Source organism: Mercenaria mercenaria, chromosome 8 (assembly GCF_021730395.1).
Source record: "Mercenaria mercenaria strain notata chromosome 8, MADL_Memer_1, whole genome shotgun sequence".
Lineage (NCBI taxonomy): Eukaryota > Metazoa > Mollusca > Bivalvia > Venerida > Veneridae > Mercenaria > Mercenaria mercenaria.
This window is the reverse complement of record NC_069368.1, coordinates 79,368,846-79,387,853: the sequence shown is the minus strand read 5'-3', so window position 1 is coordinate 79,387,853 and position 19,008 is coordinate 79,368,846. Positions and strand designations below refer to the sequence as shown.

Genomic DNA, 19,008 nt, shown 5'->3' with positions numbered 1-19,008 from the left:
GGCCTGACTGAATTTCGTTCGGATACAATGATGCATCGAAGAAGTATTGGTTAATAAAAGTCTGCATTATAGAGCAATACTTGTTTCAAACGTGCAAAACTACCTTAATATCTGTTATATATTTATATGACTGCAAGTTCTACAAATTGTGTATACACGGAAACTGGCCAATCATACAGAAATCTGAACTATGGGTGCTTGAAAAAGACATATGTTTAGGAGTTGTAATTGCTCACACATACCCTAACTTTGACCTTGTTATAATTTGAAGTATTCTCTAGTCACCTCAGTGGAGGCGTTGCGAGACTGCTCTGAACGAAATTTTATACATTCAGTGTATTAAGATGTCTCGGAATATCTACTGTTTGACAGAATAATAGCTCGGGTCTTTTATGCCTTGTCAGTATTGTATAATAATAAAAGCTTTTCACTGAAATAACCCGGACATTACGTGCTTTTGAGGTCTTGATATATGTCAGATTCTCATTTGAAAAATTGCAAAAGCCGGCATTTTCTCGCGGATGGTTGCGCTCTTGTCAGATAAATCAGCATATATATTAGATATATAGATAGGATGTTTTCGTGTTCAGGACCGTCCATCGTATACTGGGAGTTTTCGGATGTTGTTTTTTTTTCAGTGTCCCTTTTATTGTTCGACCTGAAAATTGCCAAGATAAGAAGTATATAAAACAATGCCACTGAAATATATATACTATTTATATAGAGTAAACAGTATCGAATGGAAAATATGGTTTATATTTATATGATTTTGGTATTATGTAGTCTATCCACATGTCTGTATAAATCGTAAAGGTATTGACTATTTCATTACTTCTCCTAGACTCAGTCAAACCATGTCTGCTTTTGTTTTCTCGTTTCCGTTTTCTAACCTCAAAATAACACTTTTAGATTTACTATATACTTTTGTCGTTTCTACCTTTTCGAAAACATAAGTTCATCTTTAATAGTATTTTTGGATGAGTTAATTATCAAACGTGACAAAAAATACATTTTAACACTCGCACTTGAAGACTGAAACAATGAAAAAATGATTGATAAACTACTCATACCATAACAAAGTAATTAACATCTATTTAATTCTTATTTTTCTTTTACTTTTTCTCCGATAAATAGGATGAACGTTTGTTCATCCATCCAACACAATGTCCAAAATTCAACACAGCGAACTTAACAATTTTGCCACATAAAGCTTGAAAACAAAAGCATTTCTTTTGTAAGACGTCTGACACGCTTACTTTACTTTACTGGTATATTGAATCCAGGCCTAAATTAAAGACATTTTGGTCCCGTTTTACTCCCGTTACCCGCCCGCAAGTATTGACCCTTCACAAAATATTTCCACACAAATACGAAATCAATAGAATTTGTTGTATTAATACTAAAAGAGTCGTATCATTTCAGTTTTGTTATATTTAAAGCAAAACTGATGATAAAGATTTTGTTACTGCTGTGCTGGAGGCACAGAATAATTTTATATCACTCATTGTTTTATTAATATCATAAAAAAACTAAAGGACTGTATAAGAAAAAAATGTTCCCTGCCTACCTAACTCGTAAATAGTATGGGTTGCAGGAGCGTGATAGGCATTTTAAAGTTGACTCTATGGCCCTACAAAAGTCTGATACTTTGTTGTTTTTATCATTATGATTATTTATTTATTCATTTATTTATCTATTTTTACATGATGGCTACAATAGTCACCAGATGTAATTTAGTGAACGTCAACTAATATTTATGATTTTTCAATATTTAAGGTGTGCACTGATGATAGAGAAATGCTCCGTTAGTCGTACTACAACGCCTATTGAATAGAGTACCAGTTCCATACAAGAACATGTGATAAAAATACATCCTCGACGAGAAGTTACTCTGTCACGCGATTGGAATTGAGTACAAGTGTTATATAAAATGCGATAAAAGAGGACCGGCAAACAACCAGAATAGCTGTGCTTTTTAGGCGAAACGTTTGCGGAATAAAAGTATAAGTGTTTTATGTTTTACAAAAGCTGTGAAAAAAATGATACCAGGAAAAGCGGAATATCGTAAGACAAACGGAATAAGTTGCTAGTGGTTTACACAATATGTGATACAAGAAACAAACGGACAAGCGATAATGGATTTTATATTGTATATGATTTTTCTTCTACTATCATTGGAACAGGGTAAGTTTATTTTTTATAATGTGTAGAATGGAAGCTGATGAGCATGATGAGACAGATAAAATGATATTTTGCAAAGTATATTTTATTCAAACTATAATATTATGTTTTACATTTATTTGATAATTTAATAAGTATTTTATATTATTTCTCTCAGGCTCAATCATTGAATTTCCACAATAGTACTTAAAGGTTCTGTACAATTATGGTAGAATAAAACCATAAATCTACCAAAATTCACCTGACAGGTTCTAATGACACACCAAGAAAACGTAGTTATAACATTGATTAGAGCTTTGCGAAATATTCTGTTGCAGACATAGTTCATATTTAGTCTTTTATTCTTACTTCCAAGCCAAGTCATCAGCACCGATATAAAACTAAAATCCTCCCTTCACTCTGCTCGTTTGGATATATCTATATCCCGCCAGTTTTAGCATTTTGTGTTAGATATTAAAACTTATTTACAGTATTCCCGTATATTACTCCTGTAAAATGATATACTTTATTGAACTAGTATTATTCATAAAACAATTGGTTTAATTATATCTAGTTACAGGCAGGATCTTGATTGTTAGTATATATCTCATTTGTCATAAACTATCTCTGATTATCTTAAAACTTAATGTTATGATGTCTGCATTATTTCAAATATATCAGTTCATGCCCGTATCATATCGGTTCAAAACACTTTATATATATGACAACTCCGATAACAAATAGCATTACAATTTCATAACATGCATGAACATTTAAGATAAGGTAAATTTATCTCATTCCTTGAAAAACAAAATATGACTAGGAAAATCTGAATTTCATGATACTGTTTAACAAGAAATAGGAAAAGGAGGAAATACGCTTCAAATAATTGGGTATTTTGTATTTTAATTCAGTGAAAATGTTTTTTTTCCTGTTCACTACGCAGTTAATTTGAATAATATTTACAGAAATATGAATCATTTGCACTTGTTCTTGGATAGTGTTTCTTGATTAAGAAATTCATTAAGTTTTTTTAATTAGAAATTCCTCTATACTTTTATATCAGCAAATGAATATTTTCTATTCCCGTAACATCATCTAAACAAAGCTTTATGTTACCATTTGATGTATTGTTCTTGTTCGTGAATAAGGTTGCCTCAACGAAGATTTTGCTAAAATAAACAAAAAGGTGGGAAAAAATGAATAAGGAACGAAAAAAAAAAAGAAATAGATGTTGATTCTTAATGCATCAGTACAAAAGTGTTAACATCTTTTCAGAACGAGCTATTGCAGCGATGTTGGTCTGTGCAGTAAAAAATAGAAGAGTTTGGAGTACCCTTTTTCTTTTTAGATTTTTGGAAAATCTAAACAAGTATTTTTGGGTCAAATGCAGAATCTTGGACATATGTGATACATAACACCTGGGAACTCCCAGAAGTGGAAATGTTTCTCCATAAGATGTTCATTATATTCTGCTGATGGAGACTTTTATGTAAACTTTTGCCGACAATGAACAATAATTTCCTCTTATTTTACGTTAACAACACGAAAGTTACGCCGATATTTTCTTTATCCTTTTTCTTAAGATGGTAATCTTTAGTAATTGAATAACTTGTCTGGCTGGTAATATTATTGCTTTATGTAATGTGCGCTTGTTGGTCATATAAGCCTATGATTAACTTAGTACTGACGGATTATTCATATTTTGTCGAATACCAGACAAATTCAGTTCTGTAGAACAAAACATATCCTGCACTTTTTATGCCTCCAGTTATTTCATGTACATTGTATATGTCTGTATTATGATGTCGAGATAAATTTATCGCAAATGTTAAAAGTTTGCAGTGTATTTAATTTAATCTAAGAATAAAGAACTACTGTTTATAAATAATATTTTTGCCTCTCCCTGTCTAATACAGGTATGTCTGTATGCCGAACTATTATCATTAAATCTTTTTTTTTTCTTTATTTTCAATTACAAGTTAGTACATCAATTCACTGTCGGCCTACTTCACTGCAAGCCAATATCATCATGGAACTACTTGCGTTTGTTGCAGCCTAGGATGGCTTTATTTCATGAATGTTTAATGATACAGTCATCTAGCTTTGAAGTTTTATATGACGGGATGAACTGACTTATTGACATAACAGTAATCTATTAAATTATTCTGTTGCAAAGTGCTGTCATCACATAATAAAAATGATATTACACTGAGTGCAACTTAGAATACATGCCGTAAAATGTTGATTAACATAATCGTGCAGACTTTTTTAGTATCAAAACCATAGTTTATAGTCTGAACTGTGGTTTGAATTAGATATTTGAAATACTCTATTGTGAAAAGGTTACTACTTGTATCGTTCTTCAAATGAGCCATGCCATGGGAAAACCAACATAGTGGGTATGCGACCAGCATGGATCCAGACCAGCCTACGCATCCGCGCAGTCTGGTCAGGATCCATGCTGTTCGCTAACAGTTTCTCCAATTCCAATAGGCTTTAAAAGCGAACAGCATGGAGCCTGACCAGACTGCGCGGATGCGCAGGCTGGTCTGGAGCCATGCTGGTCGCATACCCACTATGTTGGTTTTCTCATGGCACGGCTCAAATAGAAATCCTGAAAAAAAACACCTCCTTTTATTGTTTTAGAAACGTAAATTACATATTTTCGGAGTCTTACTTATCTGATATAATAGATAATCGTTTTCCAGTTTCTTGCAGACGCTATTACTTAACGAATGATAGCAGTGTTTTTCAATAGGTTGTTATATCCATATTGTACTTAACAAAAATGCAAAAATGCAGACATATGTGTTTTGGTTAATTACAGACACTGATCATTGACGTTCGCTGCCAAAGAATGTGGCATGCTATAAACATCTTATTTCTGAACTTTGAAGTTGGTACACTGGTCATTAAATATTAATCAGAATTGACTTAAAACATTTTCCAGAACTATCGTTTTATAAAAACTGTTCGATGAGATATTTGTTGTATTGTTAAAAATTGCTTTCTCATTGTTTATCCTGAGTGTGGTTTTACATGTACAATTCTAATGTTTCTAAAAGTTATTTCTTGATATTGTTATTAAAGATACGTCGGTCTGTGTTTGATTTAACATATTTACAGACGAAGGGAACTGGTGTATATAAGCCATAAGATGGAACTTGGTTTAGCTTCTCTATAACCATAATCATTCTTTACACTAGGGACCCATTTTAAAATTATCTAAAACAGTAGAAAGAACGTTGTACATTGTGACGTTTTAGAAAGGATTATCCAATTGTTTCATTCTATATTTATATCTCACACTCTCTTGGGGACGGCGTATAGTAATTGCGGTAATTGTCCATCCGTGTTGATTGCGTTTCCGGTCTGTATATAAATTTGTCAATCACTGGATGGACTTCAAAACACCAGGAAAAAATTATCAGCATTATGTATGTCGTTTATGAAACATAAATCTACCCTCTCTCTTGAATTATCTCTATTGAATGTCCGTCTGGTTGTCTAGTTGTCATGTCCTGTCTGTAACTCTATCCTTCATGGATGGATAAAAACATCTTGGCACCAGTGATCAGCATTACATGATGATGTGTCGCGTGCACGAACCATAATTCTTCCCATCTAACCTTTTTGTTTCGTACCTTATAGAATTTTCTTGTCTAGTAAATAACTCTAAATTGATGTAATGGATTTATACAAATCGTATAGTACAAAAAGATGGGAGACATTTAGAGGAAGAGCAGTGCAGAATGGCCCCAACTCTACCGTACTTACGTTTTCAGCTATCTCCCTTTGTTATCATCCTCCCTTCCACCTCACCCCCCCAGCCTCCACACACATCGACCAAATGTGTTGTTCGGGCATGTGGCCCTTACTAGTTATATATATATATAGTTACATGAAACTGAGATATTTTAGATCTGCTCTATTCATGTGTAAATGGTAAGGTTTATATCTCATTTACATCTCATGTAATATGTTACATCAGGTGCAATTGAGATATTATAGTTCTGTTGCAGTAGTGTTCCCGTGGAAGGTGGACCACACTGATATACACTCGACGTGTGCAAAATAAAAATTGGTAAACATTCGACAATTATTACTCATTATTATAACTAAGATAGATATTAGTCAGCAAATAAAGTGAAAAGCATTAAACTTTTAACAGTATTAACAGTTAATTAAGTTTCCAAAATTGTCTGCTGACGATGACCTCTGTAGTATCATCGGCTATTGAAGATAATGAAGAAAACTCATTTCCGCTAACTGAACAATAACAACACGTGTGTTACCTTAATAAGGTTTTTGTCCGGTTACTTCAGAGAGGAATCATTAATAATTAAATATATTGTCGTCTGGAAAGTACCGAGATTGCCTTTATGGTGTCCATATTTGCCCATGATTAGTTTATGGCTGACGAGGTTAAAACCAGACATTTAACATTGCGAAAAATAAAGCAATAGTGCATATTCTATACTGATGTTAGCTTGGGGATATTTGTTCAATTCGGATGGTTTCGTTACGCTGAAAGGTTTGTCGTAATGAGGACCAGATGCATTACAAGAAATTAATGAATATCGTATGACCAGCCACGATATATACAGAAACACAAACAGTGAAAATTTAATCAAAAAGATATATATATACAGGACACGAAACTTCTGTCAATAGCATGTGTACCATCATGGCACATATTTCCTGTTTATGGACGTAAATTTCAAATTTCGTAAATTTTCGCTTTATTATACTGATAAAATGTTCCGTAAGAAAAGTGCTTTAAGAAAGAAATTTGCTTGATTTGATCTTGCGTATATATTTGTTAAAATTGTCTTTCATTCCTGGCGTGTCCTTCCGTAACGTCATATTAGGCTTAATGTGAATTATTTACTATTGTTACGACGAAATAATTCAATAACTCAAAATGTTATCTAAAGTTAATGTAGTTATTCAAAATATTGTATTTAGTTACAAAACATATCATTCGTCATGAGTGAATTAGTTTTTAAGATAACACTGTTTGAACTGAGTGGCAGTTTGCGCTTGTAACAGCGTTTTATTAAAGTGCTGTACATTGTTCTATATCAGTTCCGCCCTGATAAATAAAATCTATTTCTTTTCGATTGATTCTAATGCTTTCCGTGACTAGAATTCCAAGATCAAAGAACATTTTCATGAAGTATTTTGTATTACAATTTAACTACAGTTGTTTATCAGATTGGTGGACCTTATCTGCCACTCTTTCAACGGTAATTGCATTCAAAAGAATATAACCCATGTTGTTCTAGACAAGGGCAAAAAAAGTTATTCTTCAAAGATATACCCTACTCCTCTTTAAATAAACTATTTTATCGTTAGATGTTGACTTTGAATTTAGAAAAAATCCTCATCAGATTTATTCAACTGGGCTAAATATTTGAAATATCTGTGCAAGAGCTTATTTCAAAATTAAGTGACATTTGTTAAACAAACTGCCATTGTTCAGTGGTAGATTAGTACACAGACATACTATGTTTAGTTATATACTTATCAAGTCTGTAAATCTATTTAAATAGCGCTTAATTCGTTTTAAAATCACACACTTGTACACACACGCACATACACACGCACACAGACATTTCAATATAATATCATTTCATGTTTACATAGATATGATGTGGAATTGTTTATTTTGGTCAAAAAAAGAATTTTGGACATATTTAACTTTTAAGATTTAAAATGTTTAAATAAGACCATTCGTAAAGATCTTGTTTGTAGAATTTGCAAATAAAAACATTCACTGTTTTCTATTAAACTATTGTTCATGTTCAGAGACTGGTATTACTTACAACGAGATGGGGGGGGGGAGGGCTCCGATGCCGAGTAGTTGTCACTGACTTCAAATCACTTGCTCCTCATCGATGTAGGTTCGAGCCTTACTCGTGGCGATGAATTATTCTGGCGAGAAAGCCGTCAAGCTGGCTTACAGAAGGTCGATTGTTCTACCCAGGTGCCCGCCCACCTGGGGTCTTCCTCCACCATTAAAGCTCGAGAGTCGCCATTTGACCTATTTTGTGTCGGTGCGACATTAAATCCAACCATACAAACAAACACACTTACAATCAACAAGAGAAAGTCTACATTTAATATAACATCGGTGATATATCACAATTAACTTTCTGTCAAGAGTTTCTAAATATTCAAATTAGTTAAAATTTTCTTTAAACTAATATCCGATATTCAAGGCCAAAATGATTTTTAAGCTATATCAAAGATTTGTAGTCACATTAAATTGTGTTAATTACTTGCAAAACAAAACAAATCTGCATTCATGTACATACCGTTAGTTTTCAACAATTACAATCCATCGCACAATACGTTGGTTCCGTATAGATTTTTTTCTTTTATTGATTCAATATAATGTAAAACAAAATGTATTTACTGTAATCAAGATTACAAGGCTGAGAACAGTCCCTGGCGTTTTAGAAGTCAGTATTATCACAATTTAGATATTACAATTGAAATTCAAATAAGGAATGCAGCCATTGTTCTTTACATGGCTATTCCTAAGTGATGTTTGTGGATGAGGTGAGGGATAGGGTCGGGTGGGTCGGTTCAAAAGGATCGCATTGCCCTCTTCCTCACCCCATCCCCCCCCCCACACACACACACGCACACACGCACGCACGCACGCACACACACACACTCACACTACAACAGCTTTGAGTTAGCTCCCATGCCAGTGCACTTTTGTAGGCAGATTGGTAACATCTTTTTGAGAAAGTTTTCCGTTACGGTGTTTTAACACAAGTTAGTACGGGTTGACAACTCTTATCGTCAATTTCGCCGATATAAGACATCCTCCGAAAAACTACAGTCGAGGGCCGTAAATTATACCCCGAAAAATGCGAAACAATATCTGTCCTGTCAGTACCAATCAATCTGAATAGGAAGCGCTTTAGCAGGAAACTTGGTTTCCGTGACAGAATCTATTTTGTTCAAGTTGATTTATCCGTCACGGCTTTGACAGATATCCGAAAACTATACGACTAGTAAATAAGACGTAGGAACCATGACAGGCTAGATTATTTGACACACAAGATTTAACCCTTAGGGTATAGATCATGAGAAAATAGCATTAGTCTCCTGAGTAGCAAAAGTCTGGTTCAGAATGTACACCTCTTGGCATTTCATTCCATGTTAAATTCGGACCTGAACGTTAAATTTAAAGGCGTACGCTAGAATTCGGGGCGAAATTTTTCCCAGTAATAGAATTTCTTCAAACGTTCACCCATCTCATATACAGGGAATTCTAGTGACGCCTTTAAACAATCTTGTAGTTTTTTTTACAAAAACATCATGCAGTTTGAGTATGTTTTGATATGTGTTCAGAAAACAAGTATTTGATTATCTGACTGCAGACTGTTTTAATTTACCAACATAAAACAGATATCCAAGTTTGACCTAAGACTGCAATATGTTTGAACAATTGGCTTTTAACATGTTCTGTGTTCTAGCAGTAATTGTATTTTATGTGCCCGTCCACGGAATACTGCGATGCATAATAGATGATTTTTCCATTCTGTTTTTACTAGACCAGTAGTTCATTCACGCTATGTTAATCATCGACGTTTCATCGGTATACCAGAAAAGGACGACAGCTTAATGAATGAAACGTTCCCTACAATTTACTAAACAATAATTACTACCCAATCGTTTTCAACGGAAGCTGTAAGCACTTAATAGATATTCGTTAATACTCGTTGTTAAACTTACGTTAATACCTAATTCTAACATGACCAGCGAATAACCTACATACATGTAGAGCAAAATCTATCTCGGGTTTTTTGCAATATACCTCTCGCGTGCAATGACGTCATCCGATCTAGGTGCGTAGCAGCGCGGTCGAAAAAGGTAGTTACCATTTTTTCAAACACTGTTGATACTAGTATGTCATGTTAGAATCGAAATAATAAGTTCCCAAGTGTGATTTATCGTAGAATAACCCGAAATTTTCGTTCTTATCCAAAACAATATATCACGAAGGCCGCATAACAACTCAAAACACGGGTTATTCTACCATAAACCGCGTTTCGGAACTTATTATTTCTTAAATAATATACGTGCACTTGACAAAGGTTTTATCGTACAAAACGTTGTTGTTTTTTACATAAAACAATGATACGATACAGACATTTGCTCGTACTTTGTGTCTAATCGGGTGCTTCGGATTCTGCTATAAAACAGGATGCATTAATATATTCAGAAACGGGAGGCTTTCTGTTGATTCATGCTGTTTCATTACATGCTTTGTATAAATATTCAATGCACTATTTGCATTATTTAGTCGTGTGGAAAATGTCATTCTGCTATATATTGTAATATAATTGACGAGTTAATGAATTCTTTCACTAAATTGACATTTGTGCAAACAAAACATAAAATTTATTTTCTAGAATGGAAATATGAGGACGCAAATTATCATAATGTTATATTCGAGGTGTTAAACAGATCAAAAAATTAGAACGTTGCGGTGTTATAATGTTCCCTGTTACATGTTTTTGTGAAATATACTTGAAGTAATTTCGCTACAAGTGTTTGATGAGCTTCGTGTTGATAAGAATTCCCACCAGTGGAACTTTGAATTTATTTCTTCACCGAAAGTTGCAACAAGCAAATATTAGGTTTTCCGGTTAATTACATACAGAAAGTACAGGAGAGTGATGTTACAATAAGGCAGAGTTTCAGCTGATTACATCTTACTTTTTTTTTTACTTTGATCTTTACTCAGTTATGTCTGGATACGAATAAGAAATAACCTTAACGTCATTTTCAGAATCAACATTTTATGAAATAACTACTTCTTACTTTTCATTACATTAGGTAGTTTATGTGGCTAATATTTCATGCATATTATTTCTAGACCCATATTATCTGTAAATACAACAAATGTTTACTGTGGCTATCTCATACAGAGCACTGGCATATTCAAAGTTTTTATGCATTAAATTGACTTCATTAACCTCGTCAACACAAAAAGGTTTCGTATGAAAATACAGAAAGGTACGAACAAAGTGTGATGCTACATTCTTACGTGAAAAACATAAAATTCAAAAGATAGTTTTCACCACTGTTATAATAATTTTGTGGTTCAATAACATTACTAATCATTTTGCAGATATAAAAGGTAACTACTTTTATATAAATTCCCACCATGTTCTCGATTACCTCCTAGAGTTAGGCTGATGGTAAAGCATTTATCCATGCTATGATTGTACGCAGATATTTTCAGCAGGCAAAGTTAATTTACATTAATATGTATATGTTAAAACATTGATAAGTTTGTCGATTAAAATAGCATTTCCTTATTGTGTGAAATAGCGAACGCAGTGTCTAGCGATGAGGTTCGAGCTTGCTGGCCAAAGTCTTTGCGGGTAAGAGTACCATGTATGGATGTTTTACAAGTTTGTGCAGAGTTGCGCTGAAGAATCGATCATTTTTGTCGTTATATTGCTTCGAAAGTTTAGAAATAGATCACGGTTGAAGCTTCGGCCGAGATTACATTAGTATTTAATGTAATCAGGTAATAAATATTGGAGATAATACAAGTGACTTATTAACCGTAAGTGTAGCCGCAAAAGATCGAGTTTGGATCATTTCCAAAATTCCGCGATACTATAATACTATTGTATTTTAACCCAATATTTTTTAGAATATGATGATCAGCGATTTATGAATATTGCAGCGATTCATGGTAAACTCGCTGATTATAATATGTCGTTCATTTTGGAAATATTATTATAAATATTATATAATTACCATCATGGAAATACTAAAGAATACAGTTATGTCATGACTACTCATAACAAGTATGCCGCCGTGTACATGCCAGCAACTACTTCGTCACAGTCTCAGTTACACGTGCTTGATTGCAAACGTCATAAGGTGTCAGTATCAGAAAAAATTCATAACTTTGTAAAATGTTAGACACCAAGTTCATTTAAACTGCTTCTATAGAAATATAACGATATTGTGTTTTTATCTCAATGAGACCATATCATTAGACACGAACGCCGCATTAGCACATCCGATATCAGTAATGGAGAAATGCGGTTCAACATCAGTATCGCAATAACAAACGCCGAGAATGTGCACATGTCTAGTAAAAAACGAGGTATGACCCTATTAACTTGTATCGGTTTATCGCACATGTATGAATTTTTCATGCTTAAGTAGTTACAGTTGGATGTTTTACATCACGGAACGATTGGCGCCATTAATTAAATTATTCCGTCGCAAAATACAATTTATATTGATAAAAAAATCGTGCGACGTATGTCAGAGCTAGCATATTTATGTTTCACTTCTGAACTCAACATAAACTGTAATACAATGTATATTAATGTAATATTGCTCGTCCCGAATTATCTAAAAAAAAAAAAACACATCAGGTTTTGCTCCAAAGTAAAATAAATAGAATCAGCATCACTTTTGTTGATTAGGTCACGAAGACGACTTTGTCTATTGGTTGACAAGTGTAAAAACAGAAATCATCTTTAAGACCTAGTTTGTAAATACTGCATTCAATAATGTATCTATCCGGCGGAAAGAAAGCTGTGTTTTCTAGAGTAAAGCGGTTTACATGAATTACTATTAAGGTAGCGCACTGTGTAAACATTGTTTATAAGCTTAAAAGGAAGTCAGATATGAAACAGTTTGAAGTAGTATTTGGTATTTCAAATAAATGTGTTTAACAATGCGGAGCTGTTTATTGCTTTTGGTTTTATCTAACAGTTTTATGTAGGAAATGCCATTTGATTAAAAAAAGACTGGTGTTGTTCTGAGAATATTTTGTATATTAAATCCTATTCTGCTTAATGTAACTGTTGTAAATGTTTGTGTATTATGACATTTCTTAATACTCTGTTTATTTGCATTGCTAGGGTGTTAGAATTTTGTTGTTATTATGTTTTACTTGTCATAGATAATTGCTTGTAACATACTTGACAGTCCATATTTTTTACACATTTTCATAGTTAATGTTATAGATGATAGGAATATTCAACCATTCTGTTAAAATTAATTTCGCGGTTTACATGAATTACTATTAACATAGCGCACTGTGCCAAACAGCATGTGTAAATTAGAATATTTGCACGCAAAGATGGAAAACATGTCGTAGTCCGTCTACTTTATTAGACTGAAATGTCCAGTCAGCATGTAGATATTGCTAGAGTAATTTAGGTTATCATAACGAACTAGATATCGCTATATAAATGTAAACAAAACTGAATAATGCCTTGGAAAAAGAGGCAAGTGGAATCAAAATTAACATTAGATTAAAGCGTTGCCTAGCTCAGAAAATAATGAGGAAATATTATGTATCATAAATGAAAAATTAGGGAAACAGCGATACGATATGAACGGGCACTGTTAATAAGTTTTAGAGATCTAGAGAAATGGCGAAACGCGTGTTTTATCTTGATATTTAGCGTCCATCATTGGAAGCAAACTTAAACAGGAAGCATAAGTATGAAACGAACTTGTCATTTCTTAAAATTTAAAATAAAGATTACCCGTTATTTCGGCAATGTTCTGCCATTGTCGTAGCTCTTTTTACAACCTTAGTATGCGAACACATCCGTGTCTATTAACTTGACTTAATTCAAATATAAATGTAAACATGCACTAACTTGGGAAAAAGGGGGATACAGTTTTTAGAAATTTTCATTCTGTTCCATTTAGCAGTTCTATTTTTTCGTAAAGCTACGTTAATTCTCGGCTGTATCAAGTGTTATATATGTTTACAGATAAACTGATATATTTGTGCGGAAAAGTTGGATATGTTAATGTTCTAAATTTTTACAAATGTATTGCAAAAGCTTTTAGCTTCCTAGTCAATCCTCTATGTTTGTATATTTGTAAAACTTTAACAATTGTCACTATATCCATAAATACTGTTTAAACCAATAATTCATTTTTAATCTATATAATATGCACTGCATTTAAGTATCAAAGTCAATCCTTTTTCTTAGTATACTGTTTCAGATCTAGTTAGATACGAGTCTGAAATGTAGGACATCTCTCATACCGTATGAGGTACATGCTATAACTTGTAAACTTGTAGACTTGGGATTATTTTCCCATTAGCGTATCTTCAGTAGCAGATCATATTCCCAAGTGATTTAATATCACATGCGCAACAGCGCTATTTTGGTTTTCTGCGAATGTGATATTATTTCTCATACCTCCCGTGTTAAGATTGCACCGATCAAAGTTGACAAGGATTTTATATACTTTCTAGATTAAATCATTTTCTTTCTTGTGTTTACTCATGTGTGAACCCTGCCGATTTTTCTTCATTTTTAATGATTTTGCTCTACGTGTCAAAAAATTCGAAAACGTGGTCAGCTTTTAACGAGAATTTGCAAGAATTCTCTCCCTTCATTGCTGACTGTGTGAAAGCAATTCTCTTCAAACTGGATTGCCTCCCTTTCATTAGCTAAAGTCGTGTCATTCATGACCTAAGTCAATAATTTAATTCTTTGTTATGGATTTTGCATTGATCTAATATTTTGCTTTAAGTAACCGTAATACACGGAAAATAGGGTCGCATGTTACTCCATAGACAGCAACAAAATATGTAGCCAGTTTTTGATATAAATCATGTTTTATAGATTCATATAGAAGTTTTATTCATGTAAAGATATAAAACGTGTCTGTAAAAAAAAAACCCACAACATTATATTCACCCTGTCTCCTTATTTATAGTGTCTAAGTTACTTGATTATACATAAATCAAATATGCCATTCAGATATGTGTTTGTACTTACTATACAATTTATCATTAAATCAAATTGATCGTGAAAACCAAAGTCGTTAGCTGTAAAGGTGCCTGTTTTTCATGCTTTCCACGAACAAAACCGTGACAAAAATGTAGGTCGTACTAAAGAGATAATCCTGCTGTGCGAGTAAACTCATGAAAAGCGTGCCAATTTTTGTAAGCTTGGATTTCATTTCTAAAATAGGCATGATATTGTGCGTCTGTTAATTTCACCCTTTCTTTGAACATCAAGAAACTATACTGTGTCTTTTGTTTAAAGCCCTGCTCCCGTCAAACATTTTAACCTTGAATTGTCACTGAAAAAGCATTTAAACCATGACTATGAACAGTAACGCCTTTCAAAATAGAGTCTATTTTATATAAAATTCTATATGAAATATCTGTGGTTTTGCGTGCTAAAGTGTGGCACGTGGCCGTTAACTGTTACCTATTGTAGTCATGGGTTGCATACACACAAAAGAATTTGAATAGCCGGGAAGCAGGGCTTTAAATAAATGCACACATCCTCTTTCCCCTCTTACCAGCTTTTAGTGAGCGCCTAACTTGCAAATTACACTATTTCATTTTTTGTTGGATTTAACGTCGCACCGACACACGCTAGGTCATATGGCGACTTTCCAGCTTTGATGGTGGAGGAAGACCTCAGGTACCCTTCCGTGCATTATTTCATCACAAGCGGGCACCTGGGTAGAACCACCGACCTTCCGTAATAACTTCCTCACATGAAGAATTCAACGCCCCGAGTGAGGGTTCCGAGTGAGGCTCGAACCCACATCGATGAGGGGGCAACAGATTTGAAGTCAACGACCTTAACCACTCGGCCACGGAGGCCCCCACTATTTCATTAAAAGTTATTTTTTGAAGTAGTTTTTGTCCTTTCGCCGAATATTTCAATATTTGAAAGATATTTAGCTTTCAGTCGGAACTTATGTAATTTATGTTGATTCGTATTGTTCTCATAAACAGTTTGGGGAAATATCAAAGCTCTGTTCTATTATGTTCTTTTTTGACTAATTAGACAATTATGAACGTTATTATTTCAAAAGACTATATTGAATCGTACGTCAGTTGTTGGTATATGCAGTTCCGTAAATTAACACGGTTTAAGTTACATCAGAACTTTAAGAAATCCACAAGTTTTTTATTTCTTGATATACTTTGAAGTAAAATGGAAGCAAGAAGCCTTTACCCTATTACCCTTAAAGTTATATTATTGTATTGTTTATAAAGTCAAGAATACCTACATATGTGATAATAAATTGTCATGCTTTGGAAAATATGATTTATTTGTCTCTAAAGTAAGAGAAATTGATAAGTTTACTGTTTTTCACTATATGTTCAATACAAGAAACGCGGCAATGCCACGAAACCAGGTTTTCAACACTTTTCATAAGAATAAACAAGAGTGCCAGAATGTCACAATATACGCCCGTCACAGCAAATTTCTTTACTCTAGCACCTGTATTTGCAGATGTAATTTTAATTTTGTGGTTGTTTAGTAATCACTGTAATTCTTTTGTTTTTCTAAGTCCACAAAAAAACTCCTTACCAGGTAGAGATACCTTAAAATTCACCTAAAATTAGAAAGTAACAACTATGTTGTACCACAGAAAAGTGGTCTTGGTTTTTCCCTACGGTCAATTATAAAAAAAGTTACAATATAAGTTATTTATAGTAACAACTAAGGGAAGTTAATCTTAAAAAAAAAAAAAAAAAAATACAAAAAAAATAATTTTAAGTCCACACAGAAATCCTTACCAGGTAGAGATTGGTCAAAATACACCTCAAAATTGGATGTAACATGCATGTTGTACTACAGAAAAGTGGTCTCGATTTTTCCCTACGTCTAGTAATGAAAAAGTTACAATATAAGCTATTTATAGTAACAACAAAGGGAAGTAATTCTAAAGAATGGAACTGCGCAAGACACTTCGTCTCATGATGGTGTATAATTGTGCCAAGTTACATCAAAATCCCTCTATGCATGAAGAAAATATGCTCCGGACAAACTTTTCATTCTTGTATCCTTTGACCTCTAAGTGTGACCTTGACCTTAGACCTAGGGACCTGGTTCTTGCGCATGACACTCCGTCTCATGATGGTGAACAATTGTGCCAACTTTCATCAAAATCCCTCCATGCATGTAGAAGATATGCTAACCCTAACCCTAACCTAACCCTAACCCTATTTTTAGTAACAATGACCTTGACCTTGATCCCAGAAACCCCAAAATCAATCCCAAGCTACAACTTTATATAAGTTTGCTATACACCAAGTTTCATCATGATAGCTCATTCCTAAGTTAAGTTATTGACCGGAAACCCTTTTTCTATTTTAAGTAACAGTGACCTTGACCTTGACCAGAAACCCCAAAATCAGTCCCAGCCTTTGTCTTGATATAAGCTACATATGTACCAAGTTTTATTCAAATATCTTTACTGAAACAAAAGTTATTGACCGGAAACCTTTTTTCTATTTTAAGTAACAGTGACCTTGACCTTGACCCCAGAAACCCCAAAATCAATCCCAGCCTTTGTCTTGATATAAGCTACATACATACCAAGTTTTATTCAAATATCTTTACCGAAACAAAAGTTATTGACCGGAAACCCTTTTTCTATTTTAAGTAACAGTGACCTTGACCTTGACCCCAGAAACCCCAAAATCAATCCCAGCCTTTGTCTTGATATAAGCTACATATGTACCAAGTTTTATTCAAATATCTTTACCGAAACAAAAGTTATTGACCGGAAACCCTTTTTCTATTTTAAGTAACAGTGACCTTGACCTTGACCCCAGAAACTCCAAAATCAATCCCAGCCTTTGTCTTGATATAAGCTACATACATACCAAGTTTTATTCAAATATCTTTACCGAAACAAAAGTTATTGACCGGAAACACCAGTTTGACGCCGCCGCCGCCGCCGCCACCGCCCGCCCGCCCGACGGACATCTACCCCAATCTAATAACTCAGGTTTTCGTTGAAAACCTGGTTAATAAGCGACGATGATACTTTTAAAACAAAATTGGAAGCAAGAAGATGTTTAGTTCGAATAAATATTTTTACATCAAATTGAAGAGAAGAAATTGAAGTTTACTGTCATATCTGATAAAATATTCACAAACCAAAATACATATTTGAAATTAATCATTAAAAATAAATTTCCTATATAATCTATTGCTCAAAGTAATATCAATATGGAAACCAATATTGATTATCGGATAATTTTCAAGGGGGACAACCTACTACGATAAGCCAGTCAAGTATAATAAAAGCTGGGGATGCAACTCATTTTTATCAAATTTTGAAACTATGATCATCGGGTTGGAAATGATTTTACTAAGAATATGTCTGCTCACACTTATAGGTTTCGTTCAGAAATAAGAAAGTTATAGCCGCTGCTGCTATCTAGTTTTGCATTGACGCAACGCTGAAATACGCGCATAAATTCAAAAGTGATGAACAAGGGGTTTATCAATGTGAACCTCTTGGCTGCAAAAAGTCAATCTTACAGCCGCTGTTAATATTCATATATCTTAATGTGAAAATTTTTCATATCACCCTTTAAGGAATACAGTTTTTATATATTAGTACTGTCACTGGAAAATGTCAGTCCTCTGGAAATTAGTGTAGGAGGCAAACTCTTAATGACTACATTCCCGCTTAACATATGTTTACAGCACAGATATTTTCATCACAGATCTGCTGCAGAGTATTTAAGTGTACGACGTCTATGAAAGCTCTAAACATGTCATATCGTATATGTTTAGGTAGTAAATGCTAAAAGTTGTTTTCCTGTTATATAAGAATAGTAAAAACGTTAATAATTTGAATTAGTTTTGATCCCGTAACTATAGTTATACTCAATGTTAGAGTGATATTTATCCCTTACTCTGAAATTCCATCAAGAGATGTAACGATGGCTTGTATGAAATGATGAAACATGGGATTGTAAGATCAACTAGACGCCACCGCTATTATGATTTTATGGTCCAGTGACATTTTTAAGCTTCGTCAGAT

At 33.7% G+C, this 19,008-nt stretch overlaps 1 protein-coding gene across 1 annotated transcript in view; it reads left to right on the top strand.

Moving 5' to 3' along the window:
• The window catches only part of LOC123566000 (zwei Ig domain protein zig-8-like), a 109,322-nt gene that overhangs the window by 46,376 nt on the left and 43,938 nt on the right, over positions 1-19,008 (top strand). Inside the window, exon 2 of the mRNA XM_045359799.2 lies at positions 1,777-2,184. Coding sequence (XP_045215734.2) covers positions 2,136-2,184 — 49 coding nt within the window. The 5' untranslated portion in view covers positions 1,777-2,135. The remainder of the gene's footprint in view (positions 1-1,776; positions 2,185-19,008) is intronic.